This window comes from Pongo pygmaeus, chromosome 21 (genome assembly GCF_028885625.2).
Source record: "Pongo pygmaeus isolate AG05252 chromosome 21, NHGRI_mPonPyg2-v2.0_pri, whole genome shotgun sequence".
NCBI lineage: Eukaryota > Metazoa > Chordata > Mammalia > Primates > Hominidae > Pongo > Pongo pygmaeus.
Window position 1 is genome coordinate 47,711,500 of NC_072394.2, and position 21,251 is coordinate 47,732,750.

Below are 21,251 nucleotides of genomic sequence, written 5' to 3' on the forward strand. Positions count from 1 at the left end.
AAAACTCTTGGGACAATCAGAGATGATGTCATGTAATGTCCATTAGTTCTCCCTGTGAATAATCCTTGGGGAAAGCCCCCAGGTCCCTCCCAGAATGGGGTGGATATTTCGCAATACAGCTAAGGAAATGTCCCTTGTAAATACCACAGACCCGCCCCTGGAGCCAGGCCAAGCTGGACTGCATAAAGATTGGTATAGCCTTAGCTCTTAGCCAAACACCTTCCTGACACCATGAGGGCCAGCAGCTTCTTGATCGTGGTGGTGTTCCTCATCGCTGGGACGCTGGTTGTAGAGGCAGCTGTCACGGGAGGTGAGTGAACAGGTGACCTGCTGGGCTGGGTTGGACTAAGGGGAGACCCTCTGGGACACCCTGGGCCAGGACAGGGAGCACTTCTGAAGCAGTAGGCAGCACTGGAGCCCAGATTTCAGCTTTCTGTTCTTTGCCATCACATTCAGAAAAAATAGGACTTTGGCTGGTGGACTCCACATGCTTCCCACCTCAGTGACTGAGATATCAGGACTGTTTGTGGAAGTAATGTTGGTATGTGGCCTTGGCCTCAGATGTCAATACCTGTGCAGAATGTGCAATGAAATAATGAACTCCAGGATTTTAAGCCTTGGGTGTGGACACAGTCCCCTGTTTTTCTGCCCCATAAAAGCACCAGAGTAATCAGTACTCTAAAAGGAGGTTAAGAAACAACAAGGCTTCAGGAATCATGTTGTTTGAGGACCCCCATTTTATAAGGAGGAAACCAAAATGTAGAAATGAGTGAGCAGTTGCCAAGGTAATTCCCAGATCCAGGATGGGGCTCAAGTCTCCTAGTATGTGGCTCAGGGTTCTTTCCTACTCCAATGCGCTTCCTAAGAAATGACAATGTGTCCTCTTCACTGCTGGGTGTCACCCCAATCTGACCACTGCTCCTGAGAGACTTGGAGTGGAGGAAGGGGGAAGAAACAAATACTCAAGGGAACTCTGGTCCTGTAGACCCCCCCAAAAAAGGAAAAGCCTTCCAAGAGTGTAGCTCCCCCAGGTGTACCTTCCCTACTCAGGTCATGGTTTGAAGATGCTGCAGTAAACAGTGAATGGACCCAGACCCAGAGGAAAGACATGGCAGCTGAAGCAGGGGCTTACTGGGTATAAATGTGGGCTCGTTTCTTCTTTTAACCGTTCCTGTTAAAGGTCAAGACACTGTCAAAGGCCGTGTTCCATTCAATGGACAAGATCCCGTTAAAGGACAAGTTTCAGTTAAAGGTCAAGATAGAGTCAAAGGGCAAGGGCCAGTCAAAGGTCCAGTCTCCACTAAGCCTGGCTCCTGCCCCAATATCTTGATCCGGTGTGCCATGTTGAATCCCCCTAACCGCTGCTTGAAAGATACTGACTGCCCAGGAATCAAGAAGTGCTGTGAAGGCTCTTGCGGGATGGCCTGTTTCGTTCCACAGTGAGGTGAGCACTAGCTGGAGGAAGAGGAGACCCCTGAAGACACAAAAGAAGGCTGAGCAGTGGGGAACCATCCCAGGTTGGTGGGAGGGAGGTTGTGGGAGGTGACAGAAAGACTGGGAGACTGAGGGGTCTGAGAGACTATAACCAGAGTGCCTAGAAGGATGATCTGTCTTCTTCACTGCCTCTGAGTGCTTTGATGTGCTGACTCTCACCTCTGATTCTCTTCTCTTCCACAGATGGAGCCTGTCCTTGCTGCACCTGTGCTGTCCCCAGAGCTACAGGCCCCATCTGGTCCTAGGTCCCTGCTGCCCTTCCCCTTCCCACACTGTCCATTCTTCCTCCCATTCAGGATGCCCAAGCCTGGAGCTGCCTCTCTCATCTACTTTCCAATAAAGAGTTCCTTCTGCTCCACTTGTTTCTGGTTCCTATGACTTCTGGGCTCCTGGATACTTTGGGGAAATGGATGTAGAATTGGGACTTCTTCTCTCCAGTGAAGAGGGGAAAGGGTCCCATGGTGAAAGAGAGCAGGGCGGGGGGAGGAAACAGGAGGCCCTTGCTAGGGCTTCATATTACAAATCCAATAATCAGCCCCAGTGCTGCCATATCCTTTTCACCAGGAAATGGAAATCTGGAAATCTTGCCTTTGGCCAAGGACCAGGAAAAACACAAAAAATAAATAAACGTTACATAAACCATAAGCAGGTCTTTTTTTTCCAATCCACCATCAGTCCTGACCTGGCTACTGTCGGCCTTGCCAGTGTGACCAGCCAACCCTTATGGCTGAACCTACAGCTCCCCGCTTCCTTCTCATTAATGTTTCCCAGGAATCTATATCTTTTCAACACGACATAGAAAGGATGATGTTACAGATGCTGCGAAATTCCTGCTCTTTAGAATTTCACTGGTTTATGCCTGAGATTCCTCCATGATGTAGCATTCCTTTAGGTTAAGCAATATTCTCTTCCAGATTTCTGTTTTAAGATGAGAATGAGGAGGCAAGATACACTAAGTCCTTCATACTATGGTGTTAGAGGCTTGGGTGAATAGCATTCTCTGGAGACATACATGTTGCGGGCAGGGCAGACTTGAGTAGTGGAGAAAGGGGCAGGAATATGAGCAACCTCATGGCTCTGCTGTTGACCCACTCGTCCCACTGCCATTGCACAAGGAAACTCTCCGAGAAGGCCACAGCCCCCAGGCGGGGAGCAGCCTGGGTGAAGGGGAATGAGCACAGGCTTGAGAGTCAGGTGATCTGAGCACTGGCTTTGCCTCCCCACGTATTGGGTGACCTCTGGCAAATGTATGTCCCCCTTCCAGGCCTCAGAGGTCTATTTCAGTTGAGGGGGTAAGGTATAATTATTCTGCAAAGGAAGGTCTAATCCTGCCATTTGGGGATCTGAAACAGCTCTTCGTGTATTGGGTTCTTGCTCTGAGATGACATGGGGAGCAGAGGCTTGGGGTGAGACAATGTGGATCCCTGCACCACTTTGCCCCATTCATGAGCATCTGAGCCATGATTTTTCCCTATTGTTCAGGGGCTAGTCCAAACAACAGTAGGGCTTTGACACTAGGGTGTCTTGGAGTACAGGTGACAGCAGTACCCAAACTTCTGGCTTGACAAATACAAAATACATCATTGGAGGAAATAATGGTTTCTGTTTTTTAATATTTACTCTATTTCCTATACCTAGTAGATTACATGTATTGTCACTTATTTTTCATAAGTCCCTTTCAGTTGGCCATTATACATATTTTATTTTCTAATTTTGTAAAAAGATTGAAGCTAAGAGAGATTAAGTAACCATTAAAAGCCACAAGGTTAGTAAGTGATAGTAAATGATATTTTTATTATACGCTAGCAACAATCAGTTAGACATGCTGCATTTTCTATTATTAATATCAACAAAATCACATCATTGCTATAAATAAACTTAAGAGAGAGGCAGAGCTTTAGAAAAGAAATCTATATAACTTTTCAGAGACATATAAAAACGCTTGAATATACACATACTCACAATACATGAACATGCACATATCACAATACATGAAGACTATGTGGTGAAGATGTCACTGTTTACTCAATATTTAATATTTATTTAATTTATCCCTGAGGTGTATTATACCCAAAATCCATTTTTAATATGGTGTGGTTATGGAGGTTAAGGGAACTTGAAACCATACTTAAGTTTATGGGGAAGCATAAATTCTTGTGAATAGGCATAGATGTTTACCAATGAAGATTAACCCTAGGGCACCAGAACCTCCTAGACTTAAAAAAAAGTTTTGCAAAGTAACAATAATCAGTATGTTGTTTTTGTTAGAAGAATAGTCAGGTTGAGAAATCAATAGAAAACAAAAGAAAACCCAGAATCAGGCCTCATTATATCTAATTCAGGTAAAGATCAATGTCAAGTTCCAAAACAATGAAGAAAACTTGGATTTTTTAAGAAACAAGATTCAGACGGTAGGTTCACTATTTACAAAAACAAAAGAACTAACTCTTGTCTGAATTCAGGCAAAGATTAAGCCCCTGAGAGAGAATAATTGAAAGTTTCCAAAAAGACACTTTCTTTTCCCTCAGGAAGCAGGCCAGGATGACAGTCCATGCCTAGCAAGGTAGCTGAGCAACTCAAGATCTCACAAAGACCAGTGGTTTCTTCCATCCAGGATTTGCTGTGGAACAGAGACTGCAATTCCTTTCATGTTCAGTCAGTCAGGGACACATCTCCCAGGAAGACCCTGCCATTTGGAATAGTCCTCTGAATGCAGTAGGAGAGGGTGGAGCTGATACTGGGCCCTTCAGGATCTGCTGTGGGGCAGTGGCTGGAGAGCCCGGTCTCATTGGCTTAGAAGGAGTGCACATCTTCCAGCAAGTTCCTGTGGAGACGTAATAGTTTCCTGATTCCAGCAGAAGGAGCTGAAGCTGGGAATGGCCCCCCCTTGGGATCTGCTGTGGGATAGAGGCTGGAGAGTCCATCTTGTTGGCCAAGACAAGTACATATCTCCCTGCAAGTCTCAGCACCGAAAGGATAGTTCAATTACAGCAGGAAGTGTCAGAGCTGAGACTGGATCCCATCTCGACCTGCTGTGCAACAGAGGTTGGCAAGCCTGTCAGGCAGGCTTAGGATCTTAGGCTATGAGATACGTGTGAGTCTCCCTCTGGGTTGTTGTGTGAGCAGCTCTGAGCTGGGACCTCAGCTGATGGGGGCTGGAGCTGAATCACAAGGCAACTTTCAGGTTCACTGCCCAGTCAGCGAGCAGAAGGGCCTTTCTGCCAAAGCCCTAGTGTGTGTGATTCATTCTGGACCCCACAGCAGATGGGTTTGATTGCAGGCTCAAGGCCAAATGTAACCAAACCCCTGAACGGGCCATTTCTGGGATTGAACTCTGGAGACAGCTCAGCGGATCAGCCACGTGGGTGTTGGTCCGCACTCTCAATATGACCCTCCAAGGTCTTGGGCTCCACCAGAGTTTCACAAACTCCCCCCTAAATCCAGCTCCAGAGGCTCCCACAGACAGACTTTGGACTGTAGATGAGTGTAGAATTCTTGTCATTCTGGTGGGACATGGGCAGGTGCCTTCTATTTCACCATCTTGGTTATGTCATTCCTTCCTCAGCAGTGTTTTTGGTCGATTTCGCAAAGCTTTAAGTTTTACAGTGGAGCTGGAAACAGCAGGAGAGTGTGAGTCCCAGCCCTGGGATTTGTTGTTTGCTCCCTTTTCACTGACAGGTATTTTGTATTTTTGGCATTCTTTGTTTTCAAGTTATGTTGAGGATGTGGTTTTGTTTAGAAATTTCTTGGTGGTGGTGTTATTTTATACCTCTTGGGGAGGAGATTGTGGAAGTTACTTATTCTTCCTCTTCTGCCTTCTATTGTCTTCAACTACCCCAAAAAATTATCCTGGAAACTACTCTCTGAAAGAAGTTGGAGAAAAATTATTAATGCACTTGAAGGAGATCAAGAAAAAAGAAAGCGTGAGTAATGTTTTGGGTGAGTTGAAAAGAAGATATTTTTCTTGCTTCCATTTCATTGCTTCCCTCTGCAATAATTCTGGATGTGATCCATGCATTGGGTGTGTCCTCTAGACACAAACCAGATTTCAAAGGCAGATATGGGGTACCAGTTCTTCCAACTTCTCAAGCAATGAGAGATGCTGTTACTAGGGAAGACAGCTTGTCCAAGGAGTGCTGGAACCAGACAAGGACTTGGAGACCCAAGACCTCAAAGAGAGGTATGAGGCCCCAACATGTTTCACTTTGCTGCCCCTGCCTGGCCTCCCTAGAGATATTGACACCTGATTAACAAATCTTGAATGGCATAAGGGACAACAAAATGACTGTGGGGAGATGTCATTTCCCTCCTTACTTTATCACGATTGCACAGACCTCTTGAAGGGAGAAATGCATTTCCTAATTTCACTCAGTAAGTCAAACCCAGAAAAGAACTGGTTCTCTGATTCCCAGACATGGGTTCGTTGTACAATTGTCTGAAAATAGCTGACTTGATCAAATTGTTTCAAATGTAATTTCTATAATTCCAATTGAATTATAGAAACTCAGTATTTGTCTCCTAATACTTGGAGTCTTTCATTGTTTTCCAATTGTTTAGAATTTCAGAGGAAATTATTAATTAATAGAAATAAGGAATTCACAGCATGATGAGGGCCCAATTTGGGAGATGCGACTTTGGACCAAGAATCTTTTTTTTTTTTTTTTTGCCACATCTAAGCTTGGTCCTGCCCACCTAGGAGGCTGTGTAACTGGGCAGAGAAGGGAGTCTTTCTACCCACGTTAACTTACCCAGCTTCAAGTCCCTTCCAGGTACCCTCTGTCCTCCAATTCCCTTCTGGAATTCAGGAACAGGTAGTACTGTGTCACCTCCCAGACCTAAGTCTTACTCCTACCAGACCTGGATGAGTTCCCTGTTCTCACTAACCTCAGTAACACCATCTGGAAAAGAGAAGGCCTAAGCATGTGGAGTTTTTGAGCCCCTCTAACAGAGCCTCCAAACTACCTAGAGCAAGCTTGTCCAACCTGTGGCCTGCAGGCTGCATGTGGCCCAGGATGGCTTTGAATATGGCCCAACACAAATTCGTAAATGAGTTTCTTTGTGATTTTTTTTAGCTCATCAGCTATCGTTAGTGTTAGTGTATTTTATGTGTGGACAAAGATAATTCTTCCAATGTGGGCCAGGGAGGCCAAAAGATTGGACATCCCAGGCCAGGTGCAGTGGCTCACGCCTGTAATCCCAGCACTTTGGGAGGCCGAGGCGGGCCGATCATGAGGTCAGGATATCGAGACCACCCTGGCTAACACGGTGAAACCCTCTCTCTACTAAAAATACAAAAAATTAGCTGGGCGTGGTGGCAGGCACCTGTAGTCCCAGCTACTTGGGAGGCTGAGGCAGGAGAATGGCATGAACACGGGAGGCAGAGTTTGCAGTGAGCCAAGAATCCACCACTGCACTCCTGCCTGGGCGACAGAGCAAGACTCCAGCTCAAAAAAAAAAAAAAAAAGATTGGACACCCCTGACTGAGAGCTTTCTAAGGAGAAATTTGACCATGTGGGTAACTTTTGGGAGGAAGTCAGAAGAAGGGGAAAAATGACTGGATTTGGGGTCCACCTGGCACATTTAAGTCCTCTAAAATGCCATTTGAGTGACTCACAGTGGCTTCATGAGCATAGCAGACATCAAGTTTTCAATTACAAGAGGAGACATATATTCTCTGCTCTCCTCCCTTTGTTTCCACCATCTGGATCCACTAATCCAAAACCCAGCAGGGCTCTGGCTTCTTGTCTGAGGCCAGCAGCCCTCTGCTCGTCCCTGAGGCTTTACGGTCATTCCCAAGATGGAACGATAGAGCAGCCACTGGTCAGCTTCAGGAAAACTCAAGCCACTTCTCATGCCCTGTCTAGAACTGAGACAGAGAGAGTCTCCTCCAACCAGTCATGTGGGTCAGCCATCTCAAGGGTAAGCAGGTGTCAACCCTAGGAGGTAAAAACAGGCACCCAGTGTTTATCAGCTCTTAGCATGTCCCCTGATTACACAGCCTTCCATCCAATTTACAACAGGAATTACCCCTTGACATTATCACGAACCACCTTCTCACATTAAGGAGGAGAAAACTGAGTCCCAGAGAGGAGAATGAAGGTCTTTCAATCACAGAGTGCTCCGTAGCCTTGCTGGGCCTAGAACTAAGATGTAGCGCTAACTTCCTAATAAGGTCACTTTGATGGATCCACTTGATCTGGGCCATGAAAGGTGGTACATTGGATTGAGCCTGACAGCCTAGAGTGATGGAACAGCATAAGGTAATGTGTGAAAGCAAAAACAAAGAGAAGACACTGCAGATGGAAGCAATCTGGCTGAGATGATTTTCTACAACTCTGTGACAAGTCAGCTATTCTCAGTGGAATTTTCAGCACCCCCTTATTCTCTCATTTTAATTATCTTAACTTTCTGTATTTTTTATTCTTATCTCACACGTTTCAATAAAATAGCTTTATAGTATCTTTTAGCCTCTTTCATTGTGGAAAGGGCTGTAGGAGTTTTAGAGACAATCTTTCTACCTTGTTCATTTTTACGTTTGTTAGAACTGAATTCCAGAGATAGGAAAGAATTTGCCTAGTTTTTAGCAAACCCATTGTGATACCAAAAAAAAAAAAAAAAAAAAGCCATGGAAGGCCAGGCGTGGTGGCTCATGCCTGTAATCCCAGCACTTTGGGAGGCCAAGGTGGGTGGATTACTTGAGGTCGGGAGTTTGAGACCATCCTGGCCAACATGGTGAAACCCTGTCTCTACTAAAAATATAAAAATTAGCCAGGCATGGTGGCAGGCACCTGTAATACCAACTACTCAAGAGGTTGAGGCAGGAGAATTGCTTGAACCAGGGAGGCGGAGGTTGCAGTGAGCTGAGATCGCGCCACTGCATTTCAGCCTGGGCGACAGAGCAAGACTCCATCTCAAAAAGAAAAAAAAAATGCAAAGGAAACATGATGAATTCTGAACTTGTGTTTAGTTTTCAGTGAGATGGTATAGCTTTCATATTGATTCAGATGTTAACCTTTCCCCAGTGACTGCTTTTTAATACCCTTTGCTTCCTTTCTTATTGGATTGTCCAGATTATTTCAATGTATTTGTAGGAGTGCTTATTATTTAAATAAGATTCACTATTTTCTTTAATACATTAACAAATATTTTTCTGGTGAGTTGTTAACTACAGTCACGGGTCACTTAGTGACAAGTGATATGGTCTCAGAAATGGGTTGTTAGGTGATTTTGTGGCTTAGTTATGCAATGCAGGATAGCATTCTTTTCCTTTGTTTATATCATATTTTCCCTTCCAAATATTATCAATTTTTATAAAGTCAAATTTTTATCATTCTTAGGAATTCCTCAAATCACTATTTTACAAAAAAAAAAAACAAAGAAAAAACCAAAAACCTCACCAGACTTTTAGGATAACTGGAGTCTTGGTGGTCCACTCTATGATGTTCTTGTATCTTGCACCTTGCAAGAGCATCATAGAGTGGACTTACAGGAACCTAGATGGTATAGCTTACTACACAGCTAGGCAATATGGTATAGCCTATTGTTCCTAAGCTACAAACCTGTACAGTATGTTATTGTACTGAATGGTGTAGTCAATTGCAACTCAATGGTAAGTACTTGTGTATCTAAACATATCTAAATGTAGAAAAGGTACAGTAAAAATATGGTATAAAATATTTAAAAATAGCATACCTGTATAGAGGACTTATCGTGAATGGAGCTTGAAGGTCTGCAAGTCGATTGGTCTTGTGAATCATTAAGTGAATGGTAAGTGAATGTCAAGAGCTAGGATATTGCTGTCCAGTACTGTAAACATAAACATTATATGCTTAGACTACACTAAATTTACTTAAAAGTTTTCTTTCTGCAATAATAGATTAATCTTAACTTACTGTAAAATCTTTATACACTTTTTTATTTTTAATTTTTTCACTCTTTGGTAGTAAAACTTAGCTTAAAACACAAACACATTGTACAGCTACCCAAAACTATTTTTAAAAATATCCTTATTCTATAGGCTTTTTTCCATTTAAATTATTTTTTTTCCTTTTAAAACTTTTTGTTGGCCGGACGCGGTGGCTCACGCCTGTAATCTCCGCACTTTGGGAGGCCAAGGCAGGCGGATCACGAGGTCAGGAGATTGAGATCATCCTGGCTAACATGGTGAAACCCCGTCTCTACTAAAAACAGAAAAAGTTAGCCGGACGTGGTGGCAGGCGCCTGTAGTCCCAGCTATTCGGGAGGCTGAGGCAGGGGAATGGCGTGAGCCTGGGAGGCGGAGCTTGCAGTGAGCCGAGATCGCGCCACTGCACTCCAGCCTGGGCGACAGAGGGAGACTCCGTCTCAAAAACAAAAACAAAAACAAAAACAACAAAAACTAATATACAAACACATAATAGCCTAGGCCTGCACAGGGTCAGGGGTCAGGATCATCAATATCACTGTCTTCCTTCCATCTTGCCATGATGGAAGGTCTTCGGGAGCAATAACACACATACAGTTGTCACCTCTGGTTATAACAATGCCTTCTTCTGGATTATAGACTGAAGAAACTGCCTGGGACTGTTTTGAATTATTTTGTAATAAGTAGAGGATGGACACTCTAAAATAATGATAAAAAGTATAGTATACTAATTATAGTAACATAGTCATTTACTATCATTATTAAGTATTATGTACTGTGCATGATTGCATGCTGTACGTTTATATGACTGGCAGTGGAGTACGCTTGTTTACTCCAGCATCACCTCAAACATGTGAGTAGTGCATTGTACTGCGACATTACCACAGCTATGACATTACTAAGTGATAGGAATTTTTCAGCTCCATTATAATTTTACGAGAGCACCATCACATATGCTGTTCGTTGCTGACCAGAACATTGCCTTATGCTGGAGAGGGGTATCTGAGCACAGTTGCTGCTTCAAGTCACTCCAGGGAGATCTAAAATTCCAGGTGGGAGCATTGTGTCTGCTGAGCATGTCTAGAGATGGGAAATAATTTGCCTAAATTTGTGATAAAGGAAATGAAATGATAATATGATAATTTTTAATTTGTGTTTAATGATAAACAAGGTGGTACACTTTTCATATTGATTCATGTGTTAACATTATTTTTCCCTGTTTACTGTCTTTTCATACCCTTTGCTCTTTTCTCTACTAGGTGTCCATAATACAATTGATTTGTAAGAGTGATTCTTATACAAAGAAAACCCACCCCTTGCTCTCATACATTTAAAAATTTTTTTCTGGTTGGTTGTTAACCATTGTTTTAGCTAGAATATATATTTTAACCTTACAAAGTTTTTCAATTTCTATGAAGTCAAAATTTTTAAGTATTCTTACAAAAATATTCTCCAGTTGAGTATTTTACCAGAAAAATAAAAATTCGCCAGACTTTGAGGGTAGCTAGAGTTATGGTGTCCTTACGAATGTAAATCTCCCAGGGTATTCTTACAAAGCCATATCATTACACAGAAGAATGAGAAAACCTCAGAGACATCACTTCTTCAACAAAATCTGAAGTCAGAGAACAGTAAAAACTTCAAATTATTCAGAAAGAACATCTGATTTTCAATGCAGAGCTCTCTTGAACTTTTGCCTCTGCCCTTTTCAAAGGAAACAGTGGGGTCCAGAAATATGTGTGTAAAGAATAGGAGAGCCTATGATTGAAATAAACTCATTCCCAGAAGGAGGATGTCCACATGTGAAAATACAGAGAAAGAGTCCTGGAGGCTCAGAGCATTTGCGAGACTTTCTGTGTGCTGGTGTGCAGTCCTTGCTTCTGTTAACACTTTACTAGGGTGCATTTGTCACAAGGAATGAACCAGAATTGACACATTATTAACTAAAGTCCAGACTTTGTTCATATTGCCTTTGCTGTTACCAGGGTTCTTTTTGTTTCAGGAGCCCATCCAGGACAATTTGGATTATTAATTAGTGGTCATGTCTTCTTAGGCTCCTCTTGGTTGTGACAGTTGCACACATTTTCCTTGTTTTTGAAGACCTTGACAGTTTTGAGGAGTACTGCTTAAGTATTTTACAGAATGTCCCTCAACTGAGATTTGTCTGATGTTTTTCTCATACTGGGGTTGTGGTTTTTTGGAGGAAAACATCAGAGGTAAAGTGCCCTTCTTATCATGTAATATCCAGGGTACTGACTTCAACATGATTTACTATTGATGATGTTGACCTAGATGGCCAGGCTGAGGCAGTGTTCGTCAAGTTTCTATATTGAAAAGTCAACTTTTCCCCCTATCCTTCCATACTGTACTCTTTGAAAGGAAGTCACTGCACAAGCATATGTAAGATATTCCTTAAAGGGGAAGTATCTAAATAAATTGTTTGGAATTATTCTATAAGAATGATAGATAATTATAATTATTATTCTATAACAATTATAGATAGAATATAATCTATAAATATCTGATGTCAGATAATTGTTTATTATCCCTCATTTATTTACTTACTCAATTGTTTTTTTATATCAGCGTGGATTCATAGATATTTATTACATACATTGGTTATAACTTGTTTTGTTGCTGAAACAGTAAGAAGGACACTTTTGAACATTAAAAGCCACAATTCTCAGTAAAGATATTAGTTATAAGTATGTAAGCACTATATAGCACAGAAAACACTTTATAAAGAAGAAAATATGGGATACACCAAGGAGATATAGATAAAAACACAGTAACAGTAGGATAACTGAACACACTATATTGGTACAAGACAAACCAAGTGGACAAAAAAGTAAACAATGATACAGAGGACACACCCAGGCCTTAAATACTTGTATCAACAAAAATGAAATAGTAAGTGTAAATAAATCAAATTTTCAACAAAAAAAGAAAAAGAGAGAATAAGGCCAAAAAAAAGCAATAATAAAGATAAGAGCAAATTTTTGAGGTCAAGAAGAGACAAACAGTAGCTCTAATTAATAGATTTAAATATTGTTTTTGAAAAAATTACAAAATAGGCGAATCATTTGCTACTATAGTCAAGATGGAAAGGAGTGAAGCACAGCTAAATAAAATCAGGTATAATGGAGGGAATCACCACTGAAAGAGGGAAAAAAGAAAGCTCTGAGACTCCTTTGTAGACCAGTTTCCTTTCTCACCTCCTGGCTGCTGTCCTGACCCCCAGGGTCCTGAGGATGAGGAGGCTGGGCAAGGGACAAGGCCACTGGTTGTCATCTGTCTAGGCATTGGGTAAGGGCTCCTATTCTGTATCTTCCCTAACATACAGCAGGGGCTGTGAATTTCAAGGATCATGGTGAATAATGTTTAAGCTTTACTAAGCAGGGCTCCAAACAAACATCATGATAATTAAAGGGCAGACTCTCTAAGTAGCATGTCTGCTTAGTCAAAAGAAGAGATTTATTCTAAATTTTTAGCAGGATACCCTGTCCTGAGTGGGGCATAGTTACGCACAGGAATGAGAATGTGAGTCCTACCACCAGGTAAGCCACTGACATCAGCAGTGATCGTAGCTGAAGGTGGGAGACTTTAAAATGAGAATACAGGAGGGTGATGATGAGAACTAATTGCCACCCACACAACAACTGCAGAGGCCACAGCTGTTGTGTACCCCCTTCCCTTCCACCTTCTTATGGCTTATCTCAGAGGGAGAGCCCACCAGAGCCTGGGAGAAGCTTCCCAAAGTGTGTGGAGCCCGGATCCCAGCAGTGCCAGGGGTGCACTGTGGCTGACAGAGGTACTGCTTGGATCCCCCTTCAAGGAGCACCTTGTTGCCCAGCTGTGTGGAGTGTGGTTAGCTAATTGCTGCCAGCCACTGCTTGACCTCAGGCACAACCTCAGTGTTTGAGCTGAGATCACACAGAACCAGGGCCCTCCAGCCAAAGGCAAAGTAAGGCTGTAGTATGAGATTCTACCCTTCATGCCCAGTGTTGAACTTCTCTTACAAAAAATTCTTGCTCTTGCTCCAGAGCTTCCTGTTGGGCTGACAGAGATGTTGTCAGGACAGCTTGGCAATGGCATCCTTTGCCTAATCCTGCTTTCTCACCTTTACTTTCACAGGTGTGACCTCACAAGGCAACTTGCATCCTTAACTCTGTCTCAGCCCCTGAGAACCCTGAGCTTGCTGGATAACCCAACTTGCAAAACACAGCTCACAGATTTCTGAGAAGCCTGAAGATTCAGGATCAGGACCATTGTAAGATATGAGTGTCTAGGTAGAGTAACAACAGCCAGAACCACTTCTCAACAATTGTGTGATGTGTACACAGCTGCTGCAGTCCTGGACACTCATCACTGCCACCCATGACTCTGGAATTGGGTATTGCTGTGGACAACAAAACTACTTTGTTCTGGGAAAGAATGCCCCTTCATCCTTGCTTCTTTGAGTCACTCAATGGAGATCCAAGGTTACATATGGGAGCATTACATTTGCTGAGCATGTTAGTGCAGCCCTAGGCCTCAGGGATGAAGGAAAGTGCCCCCTGTTTTGTTCTGCTTTTGCAGTAGGAACCCAGCTCTGTCACTCAGCAAGTCTCAAAGATGGCCTTAAATAGGGAGATCCCACAACATAACAAGGGAGTTCCACATAGTAGACAGTCCAAAGCATGGACACATCTCCCATACTGTGGATCTTCCTAGGGTTCCAAACTCCCCTTGAAACTTACACGTTGGCAGGTATAAAGTGAACAGCACAAATGTTCGCCTCTGGAAATAGAAGGGACACTCCCTAATCACCATGGAAATATTCCTAAGAATGTGCCTTTTCTTATTGGGCAGAAGGCCAGATTTCTTTTTTTTAATCAGTTTCTTCAATGGCAGTAATTTATTTCACAAGGTCACCTTTAACGGGCCTGAACCATTTTTCTGCCTATATTTTAATCACAGGCTGCATCTTCAGCTTCTCCGCACTAGATGATACCTTATTCTCCCAGCCTACTGTTTAGTGTTTTTATGGGCACCCTCATTCCTCAACAATACTGGTACCACAGTCTTTTTCTCTCCAATCACAACAGAGCACACCACTGCTGCCTCCATGCATGGCAACACCATGTCTGGCCACCAACATTGCCAAATTGGACACCACTTCCACTCTCCTCCCTGGAAATAGATGCTGTAGCCATTTATGCCACTGCTGCCGGAGTAAACTCTCACTTCCTACAACCTCCATGTCTGCTTTTTTCTATCACCAGTTCTCAGTCCATTGCAGTGTGTACCTCTGACTGTGTGAACCGGTGCATATGCACATGTGGAGGCTGCCAAGAAGTCAGAGAAACAGGCATGTGGACTTTGCAGCTTCTGCTGGGAATGGTGTTTGTAGGCTTAGAGGCTAAGACAGGAAAGTTGCCCACACGACCATTCTCATCCCACTGTGAGCACTGGAGCACCTACTATGCCCCTCCTTTCCTTCACTCTGTGTTCTAGCCCCAGCTTATGACCTACAGTTTTAATCAACTGTAAAAAGGAAATGGAGATTGGCAATAGTACGGACTTCACCGCCTCTTGCCTGGATTCTCTAATCCACTTACTTCCTTGAAGAGGCATTTACAATTCTGTAATCATGAGGGGAGATCAAGAATTATGAGAAAGATGAGAAGTTCAGGGGCTGCATGATATTACTGAAATTACACAGAGACTCTAAAATGGTAAATCACTGCTCAGAATTTGCATTGCAGTCAGAAAAGATATGGTTATTCTGGGACAGCTCCACTGCTACCATGTTCCTCCTAGAGGCATAATGTTCTCTAACAAAACAGTTTTTGCTGAGACTGGAAACACTGATAACATATTTGCAGGTTCTGTGTGCTCCATGGGGGTTGAAAGTGGGGATCACTAATGATAATTTTTGAACAACCTTCTTAGGCCTTCCTTGTCCAGTACCTCCTGGGATGGGGACACTCTGTTCTAGCCAGCCATGTGTGTCTGTCTTTTGGAGCCCAGAGTGATAAGCATCATGCACAAGTACCAGGTGCTTCTCAGCTTGTAACAGATTCCAACTTTTCTTGAATTTGAAGTTGGAAAGTCCCTTTGAAATATCCAGACAAAACCCCCCATCTTGTGGATGGGAAAACTGGAATCCAGAGATCCATCAAAGTTTAATCTAGAAATCAGGGGCAGAGCTGGGGCTGGGAACTATCTGTTCTAATATGATGTCATTCCCTTTGGTAGAATGTTGAAAAAGCAGGAGGATTCATTAGCCTTTCAAAAAAGACTAGTTGAGGGGCTAATTTGCCAAAAAGCACAGTGACAATAGGAATTCCAGGAAAATAGAATGATCCAAGCCAAAGTGTGGAATCAAAGAAAAATATAGATTTGAGGAGACCCCAAAGAAGTCAGCAACTCAACTATAAAGTAACCGTCCACAATATGCTAATTCTGCCACCATCCAGGTCTTCCGCATCACCTTGGTGTTCTCACTTGTGGTGTGCCCACTGCACGAGCTTTCTGCTATTCTACTGCACATTCACAGCTCACTTGGAAGAAACTTTAGTAAGATTCTTAGAATCTTTCTCACAGCAGGAAGAGTCCTAAGAGACCGAGCTACTCCTTTTACAATAATTGAGACACAGACTGCTGGCAAATGAAATTTGCCCCAAATTTGGAAGACCATCTCATAGGAATGACAACAAAAGACTCGTGTGTTTGTTTTAACTTGGTGTGGTTTTATTTAATTATGGGGGTAGTTTTATTTATTTTCAACTATGTACTAGCTACTTGCATTACTTTTTAATAAACCATATGTTCATGGTCTATGTTTATTTTTCTATGAAAAGATCTATTTTCCTTATTGTGTTTTAAAAATTCTTTCAATATATTATAGAATATCTCTATTCCCACCATATGTGTTTGTACATTTTAAAAATTTCTGTTTTTTTACTGTGTGCCTGATTTTCACTGTAAAACTTTTTATTCGCTTGTAGTTAATGATATTAATTTACTTCAGAAAATCACTCACGTGTAAATATTCTACAAAACTTGTCTCATGTTTACTTTGAATACTTTTATAGTTTGATCTTTATGTTTAAATCCTCGACCACCTAAAATGTACTTTGAGATAATGAGTGGAGTGGAAATCCAGTATTTACTCCTTGAATTGCCAGTAATCAGTCTAAACATCATTCTCTGAATTACTAACATTTCTTAAGTGATGTGGAATTCTGCCCTTATCAGTTGTAAAATTCTCAAAGGCATTGAGTTTATCTTTTATTCCATTGAGATGTGTGCATTTTCTCACCATTACTGTATGTTCTAATTATGTTGACATATTTTTGTGATAATTTTGGTGGAATTAAAATGTATCATGGGTAACTCTCCCATGACAATTTATCATCAATATTTTCCTGGAAAACCTCAAACGCTTACTTTATCAGTTGGCATGTTCAATTTCATTAATCATTAGATTTTTATCTCATGGGCTTCCAACTTACTCTTAATTGTTTACCACTAAAACCCCACTAAAATCTCAATTTTTTCTTTCTTTTTTTTCTTTTTTTTTTTTTTTTTTTAGACAGAATCTCGCTCTGTCGCCAGGCTGGAGTGCAGTGGCATGATCTTGGCTCACTGCAACATCTGCCTGCTGGGTTCAAGTGATTCTTCTGCGTCAGCCTTCTGAGTAGCTGGGACTACAGTTGCGTGCCACCATGCCCAGGTAATTTTTGTATTTTTAGTAGTGACAGGGTTTCACCATGTTAGCCAGGATGGTCTTGATCTCTTGACCTCGTGATCCGCCCGCCTTGGCCTCCCAAAGTGCTGGGATTACAGGCGTGAGCCACCACGCCCAGCCTCCATAGTTTTTAAGAGCGCAGTTAGGCTGGATATTCCTTATACTCTGTTCCTAATACTGTCAGTTCCTTAGGGAGGACTTTGGAGCTCTCTATTCTTATAGCCTGCCTCTCACTTTTGGAAAATCACTGAGTTCCTTCTAAGGAGCTGTTTTGGAAAGAGTGGTTCACTTTTCTCAGAGTGACAGCCCTGTTTTACCAACTGGGTTCTGACCATGAGCCAGAACATCCTCTGATGTTGTTGGCAGGCATTCACTGGCATGAAAACTCTCCCTGGCAAATGAGCTGTGCCGAGGGCTATGGGGGTCTCAGCGTTCTTGACCTACGATGCCTGGGGTAGAACCTCTCCACTACAAGCAGTGTTGGATGGAAGAATGGAGCTCTGTACCACTTCATCACACTCACCTGGAATCTCTGCAGTACAACCTTGGAATGGGTTTGAGAGATGCTGGCAACCTTTTGCCTCTGGTGAGATATCATAACCCTTTAAAGGGAAGTGAGAGGAAAGAGACTCTCCCATTTCTTGGCTAGATGTGCCCTGAGTGAAGCTTCCCTCATATTGAGCTAGGATATAGAAAGTATAGAGTGGGTTATGACTCAAATGCTGTAGACACTCTGTGTTCTTTCAAGGTTTAGTAGAGTTTTAAAAATAAATGTATGCACTTAAGACAATTCCCAGAGACTTCAAGTGGCTGCTTTAAAAAATCACTTTTATCAAGTATGATTGTTTGGTTTGAGGGTATTTCCATGGATCTCCTTACACTGCTATTCCAGAGGAGAAGCCACCAGGTCACTCAACTCTTAGTATCATCTACTGGAAACTATCATCAAGTATTTATGTGCTTCTCTCACAATAACAGAAAGGTAACTACATCACACAATGGATATGGCAGTTGGCTTGACGGCAGTAATCATTTAACTATGTATATGTGTATCAAAACATCATGTTGTATACCTTAAATATGTACAATAAAAATAAAATCTAAAAGAAATAAAATAAAAATAACTTTCACCAGCTGTGGTTGTTGGTTTGGAGTAATCCAAGGAACTCTTCACACCATTCCCTAGCAAGACTTGCCCAATTATTTTCTTCTTAATTTCAAAGAAGTCTATTTGGCTCTGTGAAAATACAAGTATCTGACTGGTTCACAAAACCACTAGGAAACCTAGAAATTCAAGTTAAAAGAGAAGGCAAAAACAAAGAAGTCATTGAATGCAGAATCACAGTCAAAATTAGTCAGATATTGCCCTTTGTGGAGCTCATTGGTGCTACCTCAGAGTAGATGGAGGTTACATGTCTCTCAGCCAATATGCCAAAGCCAGATGCTCTTCAATGCATGGGCCATTATTTCCACTTCTCTTCTGAGAAGTCAAATACAGCTGCCATTGCTGTAACTGCCCCAGAAATGAATCTTCACCTCCTACTATCACTAGCTACCAAGCGCAGTCCAGAGTTTGTGCATCTGATGATCTGAACACGGCATGTACTCACATAAGGTTGTCTCTCAGTGGAGGCAGGGAAAACAAGTGTCCAGACTTTCCTATTCTGTTATAAAAAGTGGCAGAGCCTCTGGATTTCAGGGCTCATGTGGTTAATTCCCCCAAAATAGGAATGACATTCTTATGCTTAGAAGCCAAGAAATGTCTACAACACCCACACTCATTACATCAAGTCCTGGAGCAAGGAACACTTTGTATTTTCTTCTTGCAGATTATATTCTATGTAGCCCCATCTGTGCTACCAACTTTCTGTAGGATCTTGGACAATCACTGTCTGCTTCTGATGCTCAGAATACCTGCTAGAAAAAAAAATAAAATAATAAACAAAAAAAAATACGAAGGGCTTTGAGTTTAGTGGGCCCTCTGTGCATTCATGACTATGATATTCCTTGATTATACAAACACGTATGCCTCATTCAGGCAACTATGGATTCTTTGTTGAGGACAGATGAAGAAGGGAAAGAAAGATGAAGGGTTCTGGGACCACAAAAAGTGTTTTAAATTACCCAGAGAAAGCAGCTGCAGTATTCTGTGAGATTTGTGAGTAGAGAAGCCAGAAAGTATTATTTTAGGCACAACTCAACTGATACCACCCTCCAACAAATACCTGGAGTCCTCTGGCAACACAGAGCTTTACTGAACCAAGGAGCCCAGATAGCATCTCTCCAGGCTCCAGATGCACCCCAGGGATAGAGCAGTGAACGTCACAGATGACCTCAGGTACACTGGAGCCACTCTCCAGGGCCTTGCAGACTCAGTTCTAGCCAGCCAGTTCTAGTGTGTCTGTCCCTAGGATCACAGAGTGTCCAGGAGTCAGGCCAAGCCAGGCCCTAAATTCTTTCCAGCTTGTAATAAATGTCCTGAGTCATAATCTTCCATTGAATTTGGAGTCGAAATACCTGCTGGCGTATAGAAAGCTGCCGTCATCTAACAAAGGGGAATATTGCTTAGGATTGAGGAGTAAAGCTGAAAATGAAAAAAATCAGTCCTGATTTCAAGTCATTTTTCTTTCCATGGGATGTAGACTAAGACAGGAAGATGCAAGGGTCTTGTTCATAAATTCATTGTTCCAATGAGAACACATGGACACAGGAAGGGGAACATCACACTCTGAGGACTGTTGTGGGGTGGGGGATGGGGGAGGGATAGCATTAGGAGATATACCTAATGCTAAATGATGAGTTAATGGGTGCAGCACACCAGCATGGCACATGTATACATATGTAACTAACCTGTACATTGTGCACATGTACCCTAAAACTTAAAGTATAATAATAATAATAATATCTCATAGCTCGAAAAAAAAAATAATTGTTCCATCAGTTTGGCCTGACGCTGGGTGAGAGGGGTAGAGTTATAATAGAAATTCCAGACCAACAGAACAATATAAGTCAAAGTGTGGAATTACAGTAAACATATTAATTTCAGCATTATTTATGACTGCAAAATGTTGGAAACAACCAAAATATCCACACAGAAAAGAGGGGTTGTATAAATGATAGTACAACTATAAAATGAAGTACTATGTAGCTATTCAAAGGAACATGGAAGATGTCCATGAACTGATGTATGTTAATTATAAATACATTGTGGAATGATAAATTTAAAGTGTCTTGTAACAATGCATGCAAAATAAGAAAATATCCGTTTACCTACTCATTGCAGGAAAAAAAGAAAAAAGAAAGGAAAAACCCAGAGACCAATGAGAGTGGTCACCTGTGTGGTCAGGAATTGGTAGAAAGGAAAGAGAGAATGGAGATGGATATCTGATTCTTCTCTGAATATACCTTTATGCACAGATCTGACTGGGGAGCCACGTGAAAATTTCACATACTCGGATGAATAAATAAATGAATAAACCCCATAGGATTGGGAGATAATTTGTAATCAAATACAAACTATTTGTTTGACAAACCAACCAACAAACAAATAAACCATAGATATGAGAGGACCACGAAGATTAAAGAAACTTCCATTTGTGAAACCATTATAAAACGTAATGAAGATGAATAAACACTCATTACAGAATATCAAATCAACCATTATCATGAGGTTTTCTGCATCCCTTTGGTGTCCCCATGCACAGTGATCCCAACCTCATGTGCTTTGTGTTGTGCTCTTGCAAATTCCCTCTTCACCAGGCGGAGGGCTTTGCTTAATCTGCTAGTCCTCGCCACAGCAAGGACTTCAAGAGACTACTTAGTCCCATTTTCTCGTCTTACAATGTCTAGAACTGAGGCCAGAGATAGAAGGAACTTGCCCAGAATCATTACTGGGTAATCAGCCTCATAAGTGAAAAGACAAATTATACTTTATTTAACTTGCAGTTCTTGAACTATGAATGAAGCTATAATTGTTTTCATGCATGCATTAACTGTTTGTATTATAATTTCTCTAAATACCTGGTGGAGCTCATATCTTACACTGTTTATTAGATGATGTGCTCTTCTTTATTACCGTGAAGAAATTTTTTCAATATGCTATGAAATTCACCCTTTATC

The 21,251-nt window shown here is 41.9% G+C and overlaps 1 protein-coding gene and 1 long non-coding RNA gene across 3 annotated transcripts; both read left to right on the forward strand.

Annotated features, from left to right (window-relative positions):
* Positions 1–228: 228 nt before the first annotated feature.
* PI3 (peptidase inhibitor 3) lies at positions 229–2,083 on the forward strand. 2 transcript variants are annotated; one of them, XR_008496146.2, is made up of 3 exons: positions 229–309; positions 1,168–1,517; positions 1,678–2,083. XR_008496146.2 is itself a non-coding variant. In XM_054467674.2 (3 exons), exons 1-2 carry the CDS (start codon positions 232–234, stop codon positions 1,441–1,443), a joined length of 354 nt encoding a protein of 117 aa, XP_054323649.1. In that variant the 5' UTR covers positions 229–231; the 3' UTR covers position 1,444; positions 1,678–2,083. The 2 variants fall into 2 exon arrangements, 1 of the variants encoding a protein (XP_054323649.1); XM_054467674.2 differs by having other exon boundaries at positions 1,168–1,444.
* A 3,202-nt stretch (positions 2,084–5,285) lies between these two features.
* LOC134738920 (uncharacterized) lies at positions 5,286–16,217 on the forward strand. Its single transcript, XR_010125204.1, has 4 exons — positions 5,286–5,433; positions 10,318–10,449; positions 12,472–12,703; positions 13,532–16,217. It is a non-coding gene; the product is annotated as an uncharacterized LOC134738920 (long non-coding RNA).
* The last annotated feature ends 5,034 nt before the right edge of the window (positions 16,218–21,251 follow it).

Coding starts and splice junctions, on each gene's coding strand:
- PI3 (XM_054467674.2), top strand. CDS start 232: ATGAGGGCCAGCAGCTTCTTGATCGTGGTGGTGTTCCTCATCGCTGGG. Junction 310..1,167: donor TAGAGGCAGCTGTCACGGGA/GGTGAGTGAACA, acceptor CTTCTTTTAACC/GTTCCTGTTAAAGGTCAAGA.